The sequence below is a fragment of the Salarias fasciatus genome, chromosome 4, assembly GCF_902148845.1.
Source record: "Salarias fasciatus chromosome 4, fSalaFa1.1, whole genome shotgun sequence".
Taxonomy (NCBI): Eukaryota; Metazoa; Chordata; class Actinopteri; order Blenniiformes; family Blenniidae; genus Salarias; species Salarias fasciatus.
Genome location: NC_043748.1, coordinates 9,714,594 through 9,732,282, shown reverse-complemented (window position 1 = coordinate 9,732,282; position 17,689 = coordinate 9,714,594). Strand labels below are relative to the sequence as shown.

At 43.7% G+C, this 17,689-nt stretch overlaps 1 protein-coding gene across 2 annotated transcripts in view; it reads right to left on the bottom strand.

Moving 5' to 3' along the window:
* Positions 1–17,689, bottom strand: part of grin2aa (glutamate receptor, ionotropic, N-methyl D-aspartate 2A, a) — a 125,887-nt gene that overhangs the window by 16,579 nt on the left and 91,619 nt on the right. For both annotated transcript variants that reach the window (XM_030090283.1, XM_030090282.1), the window contains 6 exons: positions 14,362–14,476; positions 7,446–7,648; positions 4,569–4,740; positions 3,441–3,594; positions 996–1,121; positions 634–863 (listed from right to left, as the gene is read on the bottom strand). In XM_030090283.1, coding sequence (XP_029946143.1) covers positions 634–863; positions 996–1,121; positions 3,441–3,594; positions 4,569–4,740; positions 7,446–7,648; positions 14,362–14,476 — 1,000 coding nt within the window. The remainder of the gene's footprint in view (positions 1–633; positions 864–995; positions 1,122–3,440; positions 3,595–4,568; positions 4,741–7,445; positions 7,649–14,361; positions 14,477–17,689) is intronic.

Below are 17,689 nucleotides of genomic sequence, written 5' to 3'. Positions count from 1 at the left end.
TGGGTGTCTGTAACTATGATGGATTGAGTTTTTTGCTCATTTATTGCACACTTGGTGGTGCTTTAAGTTGTTCCACTCTCATCACTACTCAAAAACAAAAACAAACTTCTCTTCACATTCATATATATAGGGGATACAGTACCACAAGAATTGGTACTTTTGCAGTATTCCTACTATGCATACTGCAAATAAACTGTGAAATACTTCATCATGTAAAACTAAATCTGAAATACTAGTTTTTAATTCCAGTAATGGGAAACACCATCTGTCAAAATTTGCTTTAATATGAACAAAGACAATATAAACTTGTAACAGCTTACTTCTGTCTCTCCTGAACACATTTTGTCTGGTTTCTTTCTTTCTTGTCGTCTCTGTCTTTCCGTATCATATCTCTGCCTTTCGTCTCCCCTCACGCCATTCCTCTCCCTACCTCGGCTGTCAGCCTGACCCATATCTGTCCACCTGTTGTCTTGTACCATCTTGCGTGTCTTGGCCTTTCGTGAGTGCTCAGTATCCCTCCTGCCACTTGACGTAACCCCCTCCTGCTTCCATCCCTCCCTCCTTTACCACTTTTTCTTTACAATAGATAATGTTGAACACGTTTTTTTTTTTTTTTTCCATGTTGATCATTACCTTATTGTCTGACAGTCCCGTGACTTGGTCAACAAACTCCTCCTGGATCATGAAGGCGGCCAGGTTGGCAGTGTAGGAGGCCAGGAAGATGACGGCGAAGAAGGCCCACACCGAGACGATGAACTTACTGGTGGTTCCCTTTGGGTTTTGAACAGGCACGGAGTTGTTGAAGACCAGACCCCACAGCAGCCACACGGCCTTGCCCATGGTGAAGGAAGGGCCGTGGGGGTCTGAGAGGAGGGACACAAGAAAGACAGGAAAAAAGAGAGAATTTACTTATTATGAAAACAATAAAACTCCATAAAAAATTAAAGCAAATCATGTCTTGTACATTCATTGGTTGGGATGGCGTTCCAGCTCACCTTTTCCTTGTGCCAAGTTTCTGTTAAAGCCAAGAGGACTGATGTACTCAAACATAAAGACAGCCATTGCAGTCACCAGTAGGAGCATCACAAACATCATCACCCACACTGATGCACTGAATGGCTCTGAAAGAGACAGAAAAGACAAAAGGAGACGGGGATTAAGTATTAATACGTGTTAAGTTACATTTTTATATCTTACACATCACTTTGCTCATTTCATTCTTATCCTCTTTCTGTCTTTCCATGAACTGCGGGAAGAGTTTAATCCTACACTCACACACAGTGATTAGTAGGGGTGTAACGGTACACAAAAGCCACGGTACGGTACGTACCTCGGTGTAAGGGTCACGGTTCGGTACGTTTTTCGGTACAGTGGGGAAAAAGTAAAAAAAGCTCACAAATGCACCAGAACATTTTTCCCAAGCTTTCCCATGCGACACATTATTGGCCCAGTTTACATGGTGTTTTTTCAATCCGATTGTAAACAATAGTATTAAACGCGAGTGTATTCATGTACAGCATACAAAGCATCCACGATGAATCCTCGTTTACAAGGACCCTGTGACATGCGCACAAAGTCTCACGAGGAACTTGCAGGTCTTCCTCTCTGCAGCAGCAGTCCTCAGCGCCAAGCAGAGAGTTTTTATCTGCTGATATCTGCTCAAATAATGTCCCAAAATCTCCATGATATGCTGCTGAAGGAGCGGCTGCTCCCCTGACCGCAGCACCGCCGTGCGGAGCAGCACGTCTCGGTGTGAGCTCTGCGCCGCATGCCGATGTTTCGAATTAACTGGTGCCCATGTTAACTTGTGACCAATAATGACTGAAACATCTAGTCGTTCTGGCGAACGTCGGTTATCGACAGTTACAGTGAGTGTATATACGTTTAAAGTCTTTTGTGAGTCTTACTTTAACAACTGCTGTAATCAGCATGTGTTTACACAGACCTCCGCTGTCATTCGTTAACACGGGAACCAGTTAATCCATAACACCAGCCGGCAATCGCTGGTATTCTGCTATAGAGCTCTTTATACAACTCGCTGCTGCGCGATTTGGTTCCATCTCGCCTCTCCAATGTTTTTTATGTCGGGGTTTTGTATTAAAAAAGTGTTTTTCCACCACCGTGGCGTTCTCTGCTGGTTTTTTGACTGTGCTGCTTCCCGTTTACTGGCACGTCACACGTCACTCAGTATGAGGGAACGCACGAGGAACAAATACTCTCCCGTTTAATCCGCTCCGCCACACGCTGCAGCTCTCATTCCGCTTGGACTTTCTTCTTTGTTTGTTCATGTTTGGACCTGCTTATTCTACTTCTTCTTCTTCTGTGATAATGGTGGTTGCCGGCAGCTTTTAGGCTCATTACCGCCATCTAAGGTTGGAATTTTTTTTTTTTTTACTCACTGGTGTATTCGTCGTGTGATTGTGTGTGCCGAACCGTGACCCCCGTACCGTGACGGTACGGGACGAATACAAATACCGTTACACTCCTAGTGATTAGGGAACTTCATGAATAGCAGGCTGATTGCTGTAGGTTCACAGCCCCTTCAGAAGCTGCCGCACACATTTACAAACACACACACACACACACACACACACACACACACACACACACACACACAGGCACACAGAAACACACCTCCTATTTGACTGTGTACAAAGAGGGTATAGAGTATAGGAAGCCCTGGTGTCAGCACTCCTGTCCTCCCTCTGAGCTCACAACAGTGCTGCAGAGATTAAACTCTGCTCTAATGTATGGGAGACCACTGTTGGCACACGGCCGTGCACTCTGAGTGTGTGTGTGTGTGTGTGTGTGTGAGTGTGTGTGTGTGTGTAGGTGAAGTACGTGTGTACTGGCAAGCAGCCATTACGGGGTTTTCTTGCTAAGCCCCTATAATTGCCACTTTCACAGCACTAACTGCATGCTGCATACATGTCAGCATGTGTACCTATGTGTGTGTGTGTCGCTGCGCCCGGATATGCAGCCATATGCCTGTACTTCTCCTTCAGATTTCATAGATTACTTTGCTGGCATTTCATTTCGCTGTTATGCACGTTTTACGTCCAGGCCATCGCGCAATTTGTGCAAAAAGTCGCATGTCAATACGGAGGCACTTGGACTTAAATGTACATGACATCCTGTGTTTAAGCCCATCCCAGGTGAGTAAGAGTCACTGTGTCAGAAAGCTGGAGTCAAGCTAAACCCTTCAGATGAAGGAGAAAGTATTGACAGCGAGAAATGAATTGTGTTGTCAGTTCAGTATCTCAGGGATAACACACACACAAACACACACACACACACACACACACACACACACACACACACACACACACAGACGCGCAAAGAAAATACCACGGAAGCTGAAAAAAAGCAAACAAGACAGTCCGAGTCCACATGCTCTCCCGAGTCCGACACCAAAGCAACAGTGACTCCGTGATATTTACCAAGGAAGGCTGACGGGGAGACGGTTCCATTACTGCGAGAGACCATGACGCTGATACCAGTTTCCACGAACGGGACGGAGAAATCGATGACCTCAGAACGCTCCTCATTGATCGTCAGAGATCCGACGGCCATGACGGCTTTCTTATAGACCACCTGACAGAGGAAGGATGGGGAGGGGCGATCGGGGGCGAAGGAGCAATAATGAGAACAGAGGGAGAGGTTACATTATACTCAATCAGAAATCTAAATGCAACAATGAATGCAACCAAATAAGAGCGTAAAATTAAAAATGTTTTTCTTTAATACAATAAAAATCTAAAAGTACATGTCATGATAAAATAGTAAAATAAAAAAATAGCAAATATTTGTCAAATTTCTGCATAAGATTTTAAATTTGACAAACTGCATCAGTGAAGCTTCTATTCATAAACTGTTTTCATACAGTCACTTCGCACATTGATGTCTGTGCTGAGTCAGATGAATGCCACACACACTTCAAGCCAACCATAAAATACAGAGACAGCTATAAAGTTGACAACCTCATAATGAACTCTGGGACTTTCCTTTCAAGCCACTGATAATCAAACTCATTCAAAGAACTTTTACAGGAGCAGTTTTTTTTTTTCTTTCGTTTATTGCTTTATGGCTGAGAAGACACTTTTTCTAAACGTTCAGCAAAAATCAAAAACCCTTTGGAAGAACATGCAGGCTCACAAACGTTCTTTATTTAGAAACCAAGAATCATGACTGACTTTCCCTTTCTACAGCACTCATATATATTCTTAATGTCGTCAAAGAACTTATCTTCACGTTAAAGTATTTTGACACGGCAAAACTGACTACTGCGCCTTTTCTAAACACACAACACAAATTTTAAAATGGCGATAGATTTTCCTTTTTTCAAATTACGCCCTGCCTCGCTGGCAATCAATCGTCATCAACAGGAGCATTTTAACCCAACTCCGAAACAGCGTGCAGCTCGTATGGATCCTGATGTCGCCTCGCACACACATTTAGGTGCCATGTGACATTGACTTGTTGTCTGACTGCAGGGATCTCTATCGACTTTTACTGGAGTCAACTGAATACCGCTCGCGGAGGCGTGCGCACAGCAGCATCGCTCTCACCTCTCCCACCATCCCATTCCAGACATTGTTGATCTTCTTGCCATGCTTGCCATTGGTTACCAGGTACAGGTCATAGGTGAACTTGACATACTTGGCGATCTTTTTCAGAATGTCAATGCAGAAACCTTTGCAGCACTTCTTGATATATGTTCCACCAGCCTCTGTTGTGTTACTGCAAAACAAATAGATAAATAAAAGGAGAAAACATTTTATACATTCTGCATGAAGCATTTCAGTTTCAGTTTAGTTTAGTTGTTCTAGTTCAGTAAAGGTTATGTTGACAAAACCAACGAAAAAATGTTTTTTGTCCCACTTTAATCTCTCTTGTTAAATTTGTATGACTGCACCAATGAACAAAAATCACCCTGGGACTTTTTCACCTCTAAGTTCAGGTCATTCAAAGCCGGAACGGCTGAAGAAAAAAAAATATGTTCCTTCTCTCCTTCTCACTCTGTCTCTAGAGGAGGAGGTTTTGACGGCGCTGCATCTGTAAGCCTTGTACCATCTGTGTACATGAATTTGAGAGCAGGAGAGTTCACACACTGTTCACGCACACACGTACGCGCACGCGTGCACACACACACAAGTGCGCATCAACCCACAGCCACCTGGGAGTCTCATTTAACTTTTAGATGTGTGCTAATTAGAAGATGATAACCTCGTCCTTTAGTTTAACAACCTGGACACAAACTTGATGGAAAGTGAGAAAAATCACACCCGGACGCGCTCTCTCTCACACACACACACATACCCACCCACACACACCGCTGTGACTGGAGGTCCGTTCATAGACAGAACTATGCCACTCTCAAAGAGCGGTGCTGGGAGAACATTAGCCAATTTTGCTCCAAGTTGTTTTTTTTTTTATCCAGAGTTTCTCAGACTAGTCGCCATTGATCTGTCAAAACAAATGTCTCCCCAAGTGGAATTCTTCCCTGACTTCACACGAAGGAGACGTTCACTTTTTATGGTCTAATGATTTGACACGAGAGAGAAAATTGTATCAACGGTGACGATTCAGCAGTTGTGAGTGACTTTTCATGAAACTTTGCACATTCGCCCTGCGGGATTTCTTATTGTGACAAGAAATCATTTACAACAGCTGTTAAATTATTAAAAACAAAATTAGGAAGCTGTATTGCATCTGTAAGCACTTGCAGAAGTACAAAGTACATCTAATTCACCATCAAAATTGCAATGTGGGTATTGTCTCCTCTGTCTTATCGAAATGAAAAGCTTTTTAATTATAGCAATGCAAATAAAATAATCTAATTCTACATTTTTGTTTACCGGTCCAATGGATTAAAGTAAATACAGCGATGCACGACGGTAAGAGACAACAGAGTGGATGGATAGACTGAAAGAGGCAGCAGCTTGTGGTTCAGTATGCAGCAGGTCTATCGTTCATCTTAAAAGCACTAAATGACATAAATCAGTCAAACCACAAGTTCTGCACACACACAAAAAAAGAAAACATCAGGAATTTGTATAGTGCATTGAGAACATTTAAGCAGATCAATGCACCGGGATGCATGTATAATCTGAACTTGTTATGATAATGTGATGTTGCCAGGAAGGAGGAGTCAGGTATGAAGCAGTTTGATGGTAGGACGATCGAAAACAGGGACGACTGAGTCTAGGAGTTTCTGGTTTCTGGCAGCGTCAGAGCGAACATATAGGCCAGAACTTTAATAGCTGCATTCATGAACACTGTGTTCTCATTTAGGCAGGTCACAGTGCAGTCCAGCCAGTGGGAGCATGTGATGCCATGGAGGCTGTTTGCAAAGTTGCCAGGCCAACTTGATATAGTAACACTCCGGGGCCTGAGGGGTCTCCAGAGAGGCCAGTGTGTGTCTGTGTGCGGTTGTGTGCATTAGTGTGGTTATAGCTCGTTCTTAGGCCCAGCCTGGATGAGTGAATTTCTGGTTCTGCATGCATGGATACTCCTCCGACCCCGATCCAACCTCTTCACCACTCCTCCTCTTCTGCCTTATACATCCCCCCCCCCCCCCCCCCCCCCCCCATCCATCCCTCTTTCTCCAAATGGACACCACGGATGCTTGAGTGGGAATTGCGCTGTGGGAGGGAGGAATGCAGTCGAACGCATTGGCCTGTGAGTGAGTGGACATGTGGCAACAGAGAGTGTGTACGAGATTGTGAAAGTGTGTTTGTGTTGCGCCTCGGAGATGCTTTATCCACCGCCCTACTTCACAGTGATCCTGGTTGAAAATATCTCTCGGCCTCTACCCCGAGACCCTATTAGTGCTTAATCAGTTCTGTTTGGCGCTGTGTGTGTGCAGCAGTTACAGGGAGTGACTTTGCACAGTCAGAGATCATTGCAGGGATAGAAAGACACAAAGTGTGTAGCAGACATGCCAATCTAACTGTAAGTGTGGCTCATGAATGTGTGTGTTCCAGCGGGGGGGAAATATTATTAAATTATCTACAAACCAATTACATGCTTTGATTCAGCAGCACTCAAGCCACTCAGGGACACACACACACACATACACACACATCAGCACTGTGCATGTGTGTATTTCGGGAACATAACACAGCAAAAGGCTGCAAGTATTTGGGTGTTAGAGAGAAAATTGGTGGGGAAGGAAGTAAATTGCTGAGTTCAGCACTCGCCTCCATTTTCAGGGGGAGGAAAGGAGCTGCTGCATAGATTGAGCAATGCACCTCTTTCCCAGCTCAGAGTAGGAAGGAGGAGAGCGCGGAGGAACAACAGCCACCGTGCCCAAGATGATGGAAAACTCATGTACATTTATACCAAATTAGTGCTGCAACATTTTCCTGTCATATCCAGACAAAACGTACAGTACGTTCAGTCAATAACACGTTCATAGATAAATAGGAGTCTGCGTGACTTACTCTTTGATATGTTTCCTACAGGGCACTGAGTTCCTCATGCAGGTCCCGGTCAGTCTTTCTACGTCCTCCACAATAACGAAAGGCTTTTCCTCCAGTGTGACGATGGACAGGTGGTTGTCGTCCAGCTCGGCGTCGCCGAAGGAGTTGAACCGCGGCCACACCGGGTACTTAAGTGACAGACTGCCATTGTCCAGTCTCCCCATCTGGAAGGAATCAGAAGATCAATAATCAGCTGGGTACATTAATAAGGCTGTCACGGCACCACATGCAGAAACACTACATATGCTCATTCAATTGAGATTAAATAGACTCTGCTCTGTGCTTTAGGAGGCTGGTTTTCTGTTAGGATTCTATAAAATCTTACACACATGTCCTATCGTTAATCATTTTCACTGAGTTAATTTGTTAGAGTTTGATAAACATAATTAAGAAACACATGTATTCAGTTTCTTCTTCATTTTTGTTTTAATCAAGCAAAGTAGAAATATTCTGAAATTGCAACTGGGATTTTCTCTGTGTTGTTCACACACCGTAAGAAATGCTACAACAGCGTACTTACAGAATAATATATAGGGAATCATGAGGTGAAGGTATGCTTGACAAAGAGCCGACTGAGGAAGCAGCATGAATACAAACACAGGCATGATAAAGAGAGAGGCAGTGTGACAGCGCGGCAACGCCGTGGCTCTGTTAATAATTTAGAAAGTTTTTCCAGCTGTGATGTCTCCGATTCCCCTATGGAAGCTCTTTACCCGTCCACATCTGTCTGCAGATGTATACTCACTGTGTGTGTGTATGTGTGTGTGAGCATGTGTGTGTGTGGAACCTATGTTTTTGCCAGACGGAGAAAGCAGAGGGAAAGAGAAAAAAAAACACACACAGCAACAGGCACCAAAGCTTTGCTTGACTTTTCAATTATTAATGAAAGACGAGCCAGAAAAAGACAAAACCTCACTCTCACTCTTTCCCTCTATTTCAAGATGCTTTCATTCTTTTTTCCCTTCTCGCCCTGTAGAGTTGAGTGTTTGGCGCTATCGCCGGAGACCTTTGTGCATCGTGCACATGAACATTCCTTTAACAAGGCACAAATTGAAAAAGCCCGGAATGGTTGCTTGTGTTTTATGTGTATGTTTGCCGCCGGTACGTTTACTCATGTAAAATATCAACGCTAATCTGCCACCTCTGTGACCCCAGAATCATGAGCCAGTCATTGCTACTCACAAATGCACACATATAAGTGCACAGACGTCGCCTTGCCTGGATGTTTTCCTAAGTCATTAACAAGCGAGCAGAGAGGAGGAAGTGAAATTAGCATTTTAATTGTTTTGCTTTGAGTGGTTTTCTATCCTCTGACAGGGATTAGAGTCTCTTCTCCGCTTTTAGTCGGCACCACTGTCAACAGCTCACTCCGCTGTCGGCTACATCCCTCAAAACTGTGCGCGCGAGCGTGCGACGCCCGCGCAGGCATTCGCGTTAAAGAGGCTGAGGCGGGACGGCGGCATGCGCGCCGCTTCTTGTGTGTCACCTTTGCTCTCAAGGGATCGGCCGCATTTGTCTATCTGTCTGAGCCCAGCTGTTTTGCATTTCACAAGTGAGTGAGTGCATGTATTTACACACACGCAGATGTGTGTGTGTGTAATTAAAGAAATGGAAAATGCAGGAAATTAGATGATTATTGAAAATATGCTTTCGGGGGGAAATTTGAGTAAAATCAGTTCAGATTTGTTTTATAAATCGAGCTTGTGCCTTTTAGGCTAGCAATGATTACATTCCACTGCAGATATAGGATCAATAAAGCAGTATAGAGGACAGCTGGATGGATCAAAGGATCATTTATAATTTTCCTACAATGTGTCTTGAACGTTTGATTTAAAACTCACAGTCGTTCGGACTATTTTTCACCCTCCTCCGGCTGGTTAGCTACAGAGCAAAGCTCACCGGCTCGCTGACAGCTGTAGCGGACAAACATGATAAACTTCAACCTTCGGTTGTATTTATCTACTCTTTGAGAAGTGCTCTTAATTTGGTTGGATGAGTCAATAAACTCCCGGGAGAGATTAATGCTCCACGCAAAATATGGTTGACAAAATCAGAAGAAAAAAAAAAAAAATAATAAAAGAGGAGAAGGAGAAAAGCTGACTTCAGCAACTCTTCACATTTCCTGTCCTGCTGCCCTCGTCTTCCTTCTTCCTCCCAGTTGCTGCTTCTCTCTAATTAAAGAAAGAGGGGTTATAAATTAATGCCTCAAGAGGTGGGAGGATTCTCTTTATCGACCGACTGGGCACAGGAATGCTGAATCGTCCCGGATGTAATACCAGATATTAAGCATATACAGTGAATGGAATATATTGCATGTGTGTGAGCCTGTGTGTGTATGTGTGTGTGTGTGTGTGTGTGTGTGTGTGTGTGTGTGTGTGTGTGTGTGTGTGAGAGATATGACAGTGAGGCCAGTGGGAGGTTATAATGATAAGATCCCGTGGGATTTTTGCACTGAAACAACTCGTGGTGGCAACCTGGTCACATCAGCGCTCTGCTACCGGCTTCCAGCCGAAGACGAGCTTCTCTGCATCTGCGGCTCGTTTCACGTCGTTCCTTAGTTTTTACATCTTCCCAGCCGTGCCTTCTTTTATTGTTACTTCTTCATCCTTTTAGGGTTGTGGTATTTGAACCCACGTTAATTTCTCTCGGTTTTATCTCTTTTTCTTCTGAGTGACCTCTGCACACATTCAAGGGCGCCAATAAACAAAAAGCCCAGATGAGGAAGTGAGAGAGCGCCTCGTAAAAGAATGAATAAAAACAAGGGTCAGATGACTTACACTAAACACATTCTCTGTGCCAGTCTCGCTGGGAGAGTTATTGCTGTGGCAAGTTGCATTATGGGAGAATGAGTTCCTAATAGCGTGGAGAAACCCATTCAGTCATAAAACAGTATCTGTCACTCCTGTCAGGCGAAATTACGTTGGAAAAATAGATTCTCCCTCTCCTGCAGTTGCTTCGAAACGTGTGTGTGCGTGCGTGCGTGCTTGTGCGTTGCTCCTGCCCGCATGTGTCAGCGTGCATGTGCCTGCCAGTGTTTGTGTGTTGAAGAAATGAGGGCAGCGAGGAGGAGGAGGAGGAGGACGACAGAGTGGAAGAGTGCAAGAAAACTGCATCCATTGATTCAGACATATTTATTTAAAGTGAGGCGCTTTTATTAGGATTCAGAGGAAAAGTGACGCCCGGATCGAAAATGCATGTGCGTGTTTGTGTGTCAACTGGGAGGTGTGGGCGTGTGCACGGGGGCCTTTGTGTGTCTCTCCTCTCCATATTGTGATTCTCCAAGCACAAATCCCATGCTGTCAGTAATAATTATTTTGTGAACTGGCTGCTAACACCGCAGCAGTTCCTGAAGCAATTTACACACTCCATCTACTCAGCAGGAATAAAACATAACATCCTGGTTGTGATCGGTAAATATACTTTTCTCATTCAGTTGGCAAAGTTGTACTGTAACCCAAAGCAATTAAAGCCGTTTGGGTTTCTGAAACACAATATTCAACCAGGCGTAAAGGTAAATTTACATTTTTATCGAGCGAGAAGTAAATATGGCGCGCTGGTAATTTCATGAACGCTGATGCCGGTTTGACGTTTGTGTTAAAGTCTTGCAAAGTCAAGTGCGACAACGAGATATTGAGGTGAATTCGGTTACCGCTATCGTCTGTTAAATCTTAGAAATGCAATGTGATAAATGATTGGCGGTTTGAATTGTAAATTATTCGTAATCAGCAATGTTCTCTTTCTCTTAGTCTGCCTGATTGCATGTATTTGTGTTGGTAAAAAAAATTAAGAACATCCCTGAAGTCACCTGGAAATCTTCAGATCACACGATTTTAGAAACTGTGGCTTCTGTGAAAGTTGTCGAGAGACCATTATATAATCTTGAAAAACCCAATCGCATGGAGCATCCGGCAACGCAGGTGTGGCAATTTCAAAAGTAGCTCTCGCGCAAACTTCTAATCAAAGCAGCAGCATGTGTGTGCTGCAGAGAAGAGCAGGTGTGGAGGCTTTGGAAACTCGAGTGCTAAACACCTGTACTGGGAGGAAAAAACAGAAACGGCACACATGCTGGTGGCTCCGTTCCCGTTCCACCTCTCTCTTCCTCTGCCTCGTCTCGCTCTCTCTCTCTCTCTCTCTCTCTCTCTTTGTGTCTCTCTTTCTCAAGCTCATTTGCTCTCGCAATCCTGGCCCATCTGTCTCTATCACTCTCTTGTCTCGGTACTGTTCCACATCGCTCCTCTCTCCCTGTCTCTACCTCGTCTGCCCCAAGGGGACACATTTTGTATTTTTAGTGCATATCCATATTTTACAGAATTTTTATCTCTTGATCATCATGGAAGTCTCTCTCTCTCTCGCTCTCTCTCTCTCTGCCGCTGATTTCTGGCGCATGGGTGGGACATCGGCTTCAGAGAGAGAGAGAGAGAGAGAGAGAGAGAGAAACTCCCAATTACGTTTCCACTTTGAGTTTCTGTGTCTCTCGTCCTTTGAGTCTCTTCCCCTGCACCGCAGTGAAGTGGTACTGATCAATTTCACAGACTCACAACAACAGCCTTCCTCTGCTCTTGTTTGTGTGCCCGTGTGTGTGCACGCATGTGTGTGTGTGTGTGTGTGTATGGGTGTGAAATATGCAAAAGCCAAAAGATTGGGAGGATTGGGTAGAGACTGTGCACATTGCGGTAAACCAAGCTGCGTACTGTAACATGCGCACGCACACACACACACACACACACACATACACACATGCACAAACCCGTGTATGTGACCTGAATAAGAACCAGCAGCAAAACTATTAAGAGCGGTGTTTCTGTCAATAACCGGCGTGAAAGGGTAAACACACGCGCGCACACGTAAGAGCGCTGACCCTTCGCCACCTCAATAACACAGGTCCTGGGTCTTGATTAACTGCGGTTTGAGGCGCTATCAGAGATCACAAGACCAGAGTGCACAGATTATCTGACCTGCACTATAAGGCGAGGAAGAAAGGAAAGGATGAAAAAAAAACTAAACATATCAAAACAGTGAAGGATTGGAATGTTTTTGTTGAGAAAAGAGAAGAGAGAGTCCAAAAGACTCCAGAGTCTGCGGGAAAAACAGAAGATGAAGGATGAGGTAAATTGACAAACTAAACAAATGGAAAGACAATGACTCCAAAACACAAAATTATCAATCTCCCTTTTCTTTCCTGTTCATATATTTCCTGTGGTTACACCTCTCTCTTTTATCAGGCTTCTCTCAGACCTCTCCTCTCTGCCCCACCATTTCCCAAGCATGAGCTATCGGGACATTAAATATGAGCTATTTAAGTTTGTGTGGGAGAGTCAGACGTAGGTATAAAGATGCATGGCTGTCATTTAAAGTCCATTACAGCAGCAGGAACACTGAGCCATACGTCCAGGAGTCATCCTTTAGAGAACCAGTTAAAGAAATCTATACGCTTGTTGGTAAAATGAGCTCATTGATCACTGAAGTGCTGTATGATGAGACCGAGGTGTCGGGTTCGATTCTGTGTTTAGCTTTGGTTTTGGTCGGTGTTTATCTGTGTTGATTCGCAGCCAGTTGGGAATTGTGAACAACACTTCATTATTATTTCCTGTATTTTTTTTTAAGCTTCACAAATTTTCAGTATTATCAATACTTTGAATAAATTCACTCTTGTGGCATAATAAAAGCAGTACATGGCTTCAGTAGTTTGAATAATTAGTTAACTACATGTAAATGGTTTGGATTAACCAGTACACAAACTGAAAATGACACTTTATTCATCAAATTGAATTTACTTTGTCTGTTTAAATAGTTAGCAGCAATAGTAGAAAAAAAAATACATTTATATACACAGTTCAAGTCATAATGGTTGAATTAGGAAACAAATGCATTTGTTCATTTGTTTGGCAACACACCTGGTTGGTTCCCGATGTTACCTACCTCGGCCACATAGAGGACCAGCTAATGGAAGTAACCTACTGGAACAGCTCTAAAATGCGAATGGGATGCAAAGGCAGCATGATGATGAAGGTCAAGTCTCACTAGCATAGTTCAAAGAAATGTGAGCGTCTATCAGCTGCTATCGTCTACGATTATACACAGAATCAGTTATGTTAAGAGGGTTAACGGCAGATATTCTCTGGAAAGTCAAACATGAAAACATGGAAACAAATGGGAGTCCATTTACACGACAACGGTGGTCGGAGCAAGTGAAAATGCAACTTTCTGAAAATTGGTCCCAAGATGGAACCTTGTGAAAATGCAAAGTCCATTTTCATGTGAACGGAGTAAAAGGCAACTTTTCAAAAATGCTCCAATTTTGAATACACAAGGTGACAGCGTCATGACTCCCAGTGGATATTCTGGTAGTTTTATAGTAGAGAGTCACGAGAAAAAGAAATCCAGCATACGAATTGTTCATGCTTACAGCGTACTGTTCTTGGTGCATATGTGTGTGTGTGTGTGTGTGTGTGTGTGTGTGTGTGTGTGGTTTTAACAGCACACACGAGCGGCCCGACATAAGAGCTCCATCGTTTTCAACCTTTCCGCCGTTTATTAGGGTAAACAAAAAACTTTTCTCAACCAAAAATGTAAAAATGATGCTTTTTCCCTTGAGACGTTGTCGTGTAAATGGGGCCAAAGCGTTTTATTGCCAGAAGCAGTAAAAGCTACAAACGTGCAATAATAGCAACTTTTCTAATGACAGAGCTCTTTTTAATCTAGTTAGTTTTCTTCTTAACAGCATTAGAAATTACTGCAACAGACTGCAAAACTATCTGAGCATTTTAAGTAATTTGTGACTATTTGGTACTTTATGCACATGCAATTTTTTATTTCCTTGACTAAATTCTGTCTTAGAAATAGAAAGCATCCTCGACATACCGCCCAGGTATCCTACCTTTTCCCACTCCCTCTCCTTGTTGAGAACGATGACCACCAGCTTCGGATGTTCCTGGTATCCGTCCTCCGTGAATGACAAGTCCCTGCCATCCCACGTCACATTCATCATGTACCTGAGGAGCGTGAGACGAAGAGCAGGGGGTGGTCAGGGCAGGAGGGCAGAGGATGATAAGAAGAAAAATGTATGAACAGGACGGGGAGGGAAGGGGGGAGAAATCGGTGAATAGGAAACGGGAAAGGAATGAATGGTGTGGTGGGAAACAGAGGGAAAAGGATATTGAATTACATTAGCATGTGAAAAGCTCATTTAAAAACCAATAGTATGACTGCATGAAAATAAAATCAGACTTATCTATAATGAAATTATTAAAGTCACATTTGAGTCTTTTAATAAAGATAATGAACAAAGTCAGGCAGTGATGATTGGGTTAAAGAACAAAACACACAGAGAAGGAAGAAAGTGAGAAGATGGTGTAATTTAAGCTATAGGATCCTTACAGTAGAATTTAACACACACTGTAATGAGTGACCCACATGGCAGGTCGCATTAGCTAAGATGGAGGGCAGTGGGGAGATATTCTGGGTCCACACAGCCTCCACATTAATCATGGCCGTCCTTCCCCACTCTGTCTGCCTCACTCCTTCTGTCAGCGGTCATGTTCAACACGGAGGAGACGCCTCCTCCTCCCTCCCTCCTCTGCTCCGCCGTGAAGCCGGGCAACGGGGCAAAATTCTAAATGGAGCACGAGTCACTGAAAAAAACCGCGGTGGGCTTGCAGGTGAGGCGGTCGTTTCTGTGCAATGACACGTTTTTTTTTATGAATCAGGTCACGAAAAACAAAGGAAAACTTCTTGACTTTGTCACCGATCATCTCCCACAGTGTCTTTTTATTTATTTATTTATTTTTTCACTGTAAGACTCTGATATGTTTTATAACTTATTCTACGACACGTCCACCTCCGTGTTGTCACATTTCATTTTATGTGTGGGGATTCAGCTCCCCGTTCAATCACTCAAAGGCAAACACATGCAAATGAAAACGGAAGCAATAGCATTTCCAGCGGATATTTTCATGTAAACAGGGTCTAATGCACGCAAAACCCTCATTTGAATACTCCTGCTTGCACGGGATGAATTCCGGGTTTTATGATCACCTGCAAAATGCAGCCGATTTGCATGAGAGAACAATTTAGCAGTATTTTTGAGCATTTTTGCAACACACTCACTGAAGTCCCACACAATGGTCCTTGATTCCATGTATCCCCTATTACACTGATGTGTTAAAGAGTCAAGCAGCAGTGATTTAAAACACGCCGTCACAAAGACAGTGACAACTGTAATTGTTAAAAGGACTGTGTAAAATGCGTGGGTGTATGGTGACATTTTATAAAGCCAACATTTCCTTTAAGCTGCAAAGAGAGTGAGAGAGAAAGAAACACATTACCTCCATCAAATCAGCCAGAGATTAGGGGATTCAGTAGATTCTGTGATTAAAATAATCCTATTGGGCTGAAAGCAACCAGGTGAGTAGTATTAAGCCATGCGATTGGTTAAAGGGTGAAGTGTTTAGCCCAATTAGGAGTGATTACCAGTGGAGACACTGGGATGAGCACCAACGCCATAGGCCTGCTGTTTTTCCACAACACCACTTTTTCCTCTTAGGGCACATCTGGATGAAAGAGAAGCTGGCATCTTTTTTTTCTTTTTTTTTCTGTTTCTCACCATTTACACACGCACATGTATAAGAAGAAAAAAAAAATCAGCCAGTGCCTACTGTGCTGGATAAACAGTGCGAGTCTGCAGTCGACTGCAGCAAATACTCACTTGAAAACATTGTTTGTGGCTCAGGCTCAGAAAACTGTCAGCTTTCTCCAAGTATATTGTAAAAATGAGGTGCAACTTGTCAGCTTTTAAAATCGATTGAACATCTTATACCGAGACATCAAAATGAGATTTAGGCAGCGTTGCCTATTCTCTGCATGTAATCTGCTTATTATTGTCTGTCAGCGTGGTTCTGCTCCAAATATCCACGCTTGCCGCTGAATGAATCACCTTTATATTATAATGAGACACAAATGTGTTTCTGTTTAACAGGATGCAGACGGGACAGACAGATTGCATGTGTGCGTGTGCGTGTGTGTGTGTGTGTGTGTGTGTATGTGTGCGCACGTGTGTGTGTGTCTTTCCAACTATATTTTGGGCTGACGCCCATTGAACAGGTGGGCCTGATAGGGTGTTGCTAGGATACGGACACAGACTGAAGTGTACATGCTGGAAAATGACCCCCGATAACCCCAAATGAACATCCCTGCACACAAACGGCGAAGCGCGGGGCCATTATCTCGCCCTCCCCAATAATTCTCCACATAATGTCTCCTCTCCCCCCGTAGCACAGATCAAATTTCTCTCACTTTCCAGTCATAATTATAACAGTAATCTTCCTATTCATGAGGAGAGGGATGTGGGGAAAGAGTGCAAAGGTGGGGAAGCAGACATTAGAGGTGGACTACCGAAAAAAAAAAAAAGAAAAGGAGAAAGATAAATGAAACAGAAGGGAAGAGAAGAGTAGAGAAATATAGATGAGACGGGAGGAGGAGGACAGTAAGGATAAAAATATCTTCAGTGATATTTTTTACTCCTATCTCCTTATTTTGGAGTAAAAAAAAAAAGGCTGTGATGATAAGGTGGGGGGGTGGGGGGGGGGGGGGGGTGGTACTGCAGCAGAGTTAACCCAACAGTACTGCAGCAAGCAAATAAGAGCACACACTGCATTCCAGCTGCACGTGGCAGACACTCTCCATCGACACCGCCTTCTTCACCCTTGGCAACAGCGAAGCCTTAAAACTGGTTGAAACCATAACATCCACTCCACTTGTTTACAAGGCCTCCGTCGAACTACAGCTTCTCCTCTGGTAGCACCGCTGTGCTCGACTCTGTCAAAGTGCTCTTGGAACAAAAGATATATGATCTCAAGTGCTCACTTATTCTGAGTTGCTCTGAAACTCCCAGAGTGTATAAAGGGTTCACTTTGTGATAAGAACTCTACATTTTATCTGAAGAGGCTTTGTACCGCAGGGGGGAAGGAGTCGCCACAGAAATGTTGAGACGAACTGCACAACGCAGGGCGCCCAGGACAAAGACATCTCTCCATGCTGAGGTCTCATCCTGCCTATCATGTTCGATCTATGAAGAACAGACACAGGTACTCAAGAAGGAAATCAATCAGTGCTGATTTAGGCGTTTCACCAGGACCCAAAGGTGGATACTTGCCTAAAAAGACACACTCCTCTGGTGGTGTGTGTTAAGGATTGCATGAAGAATGGCT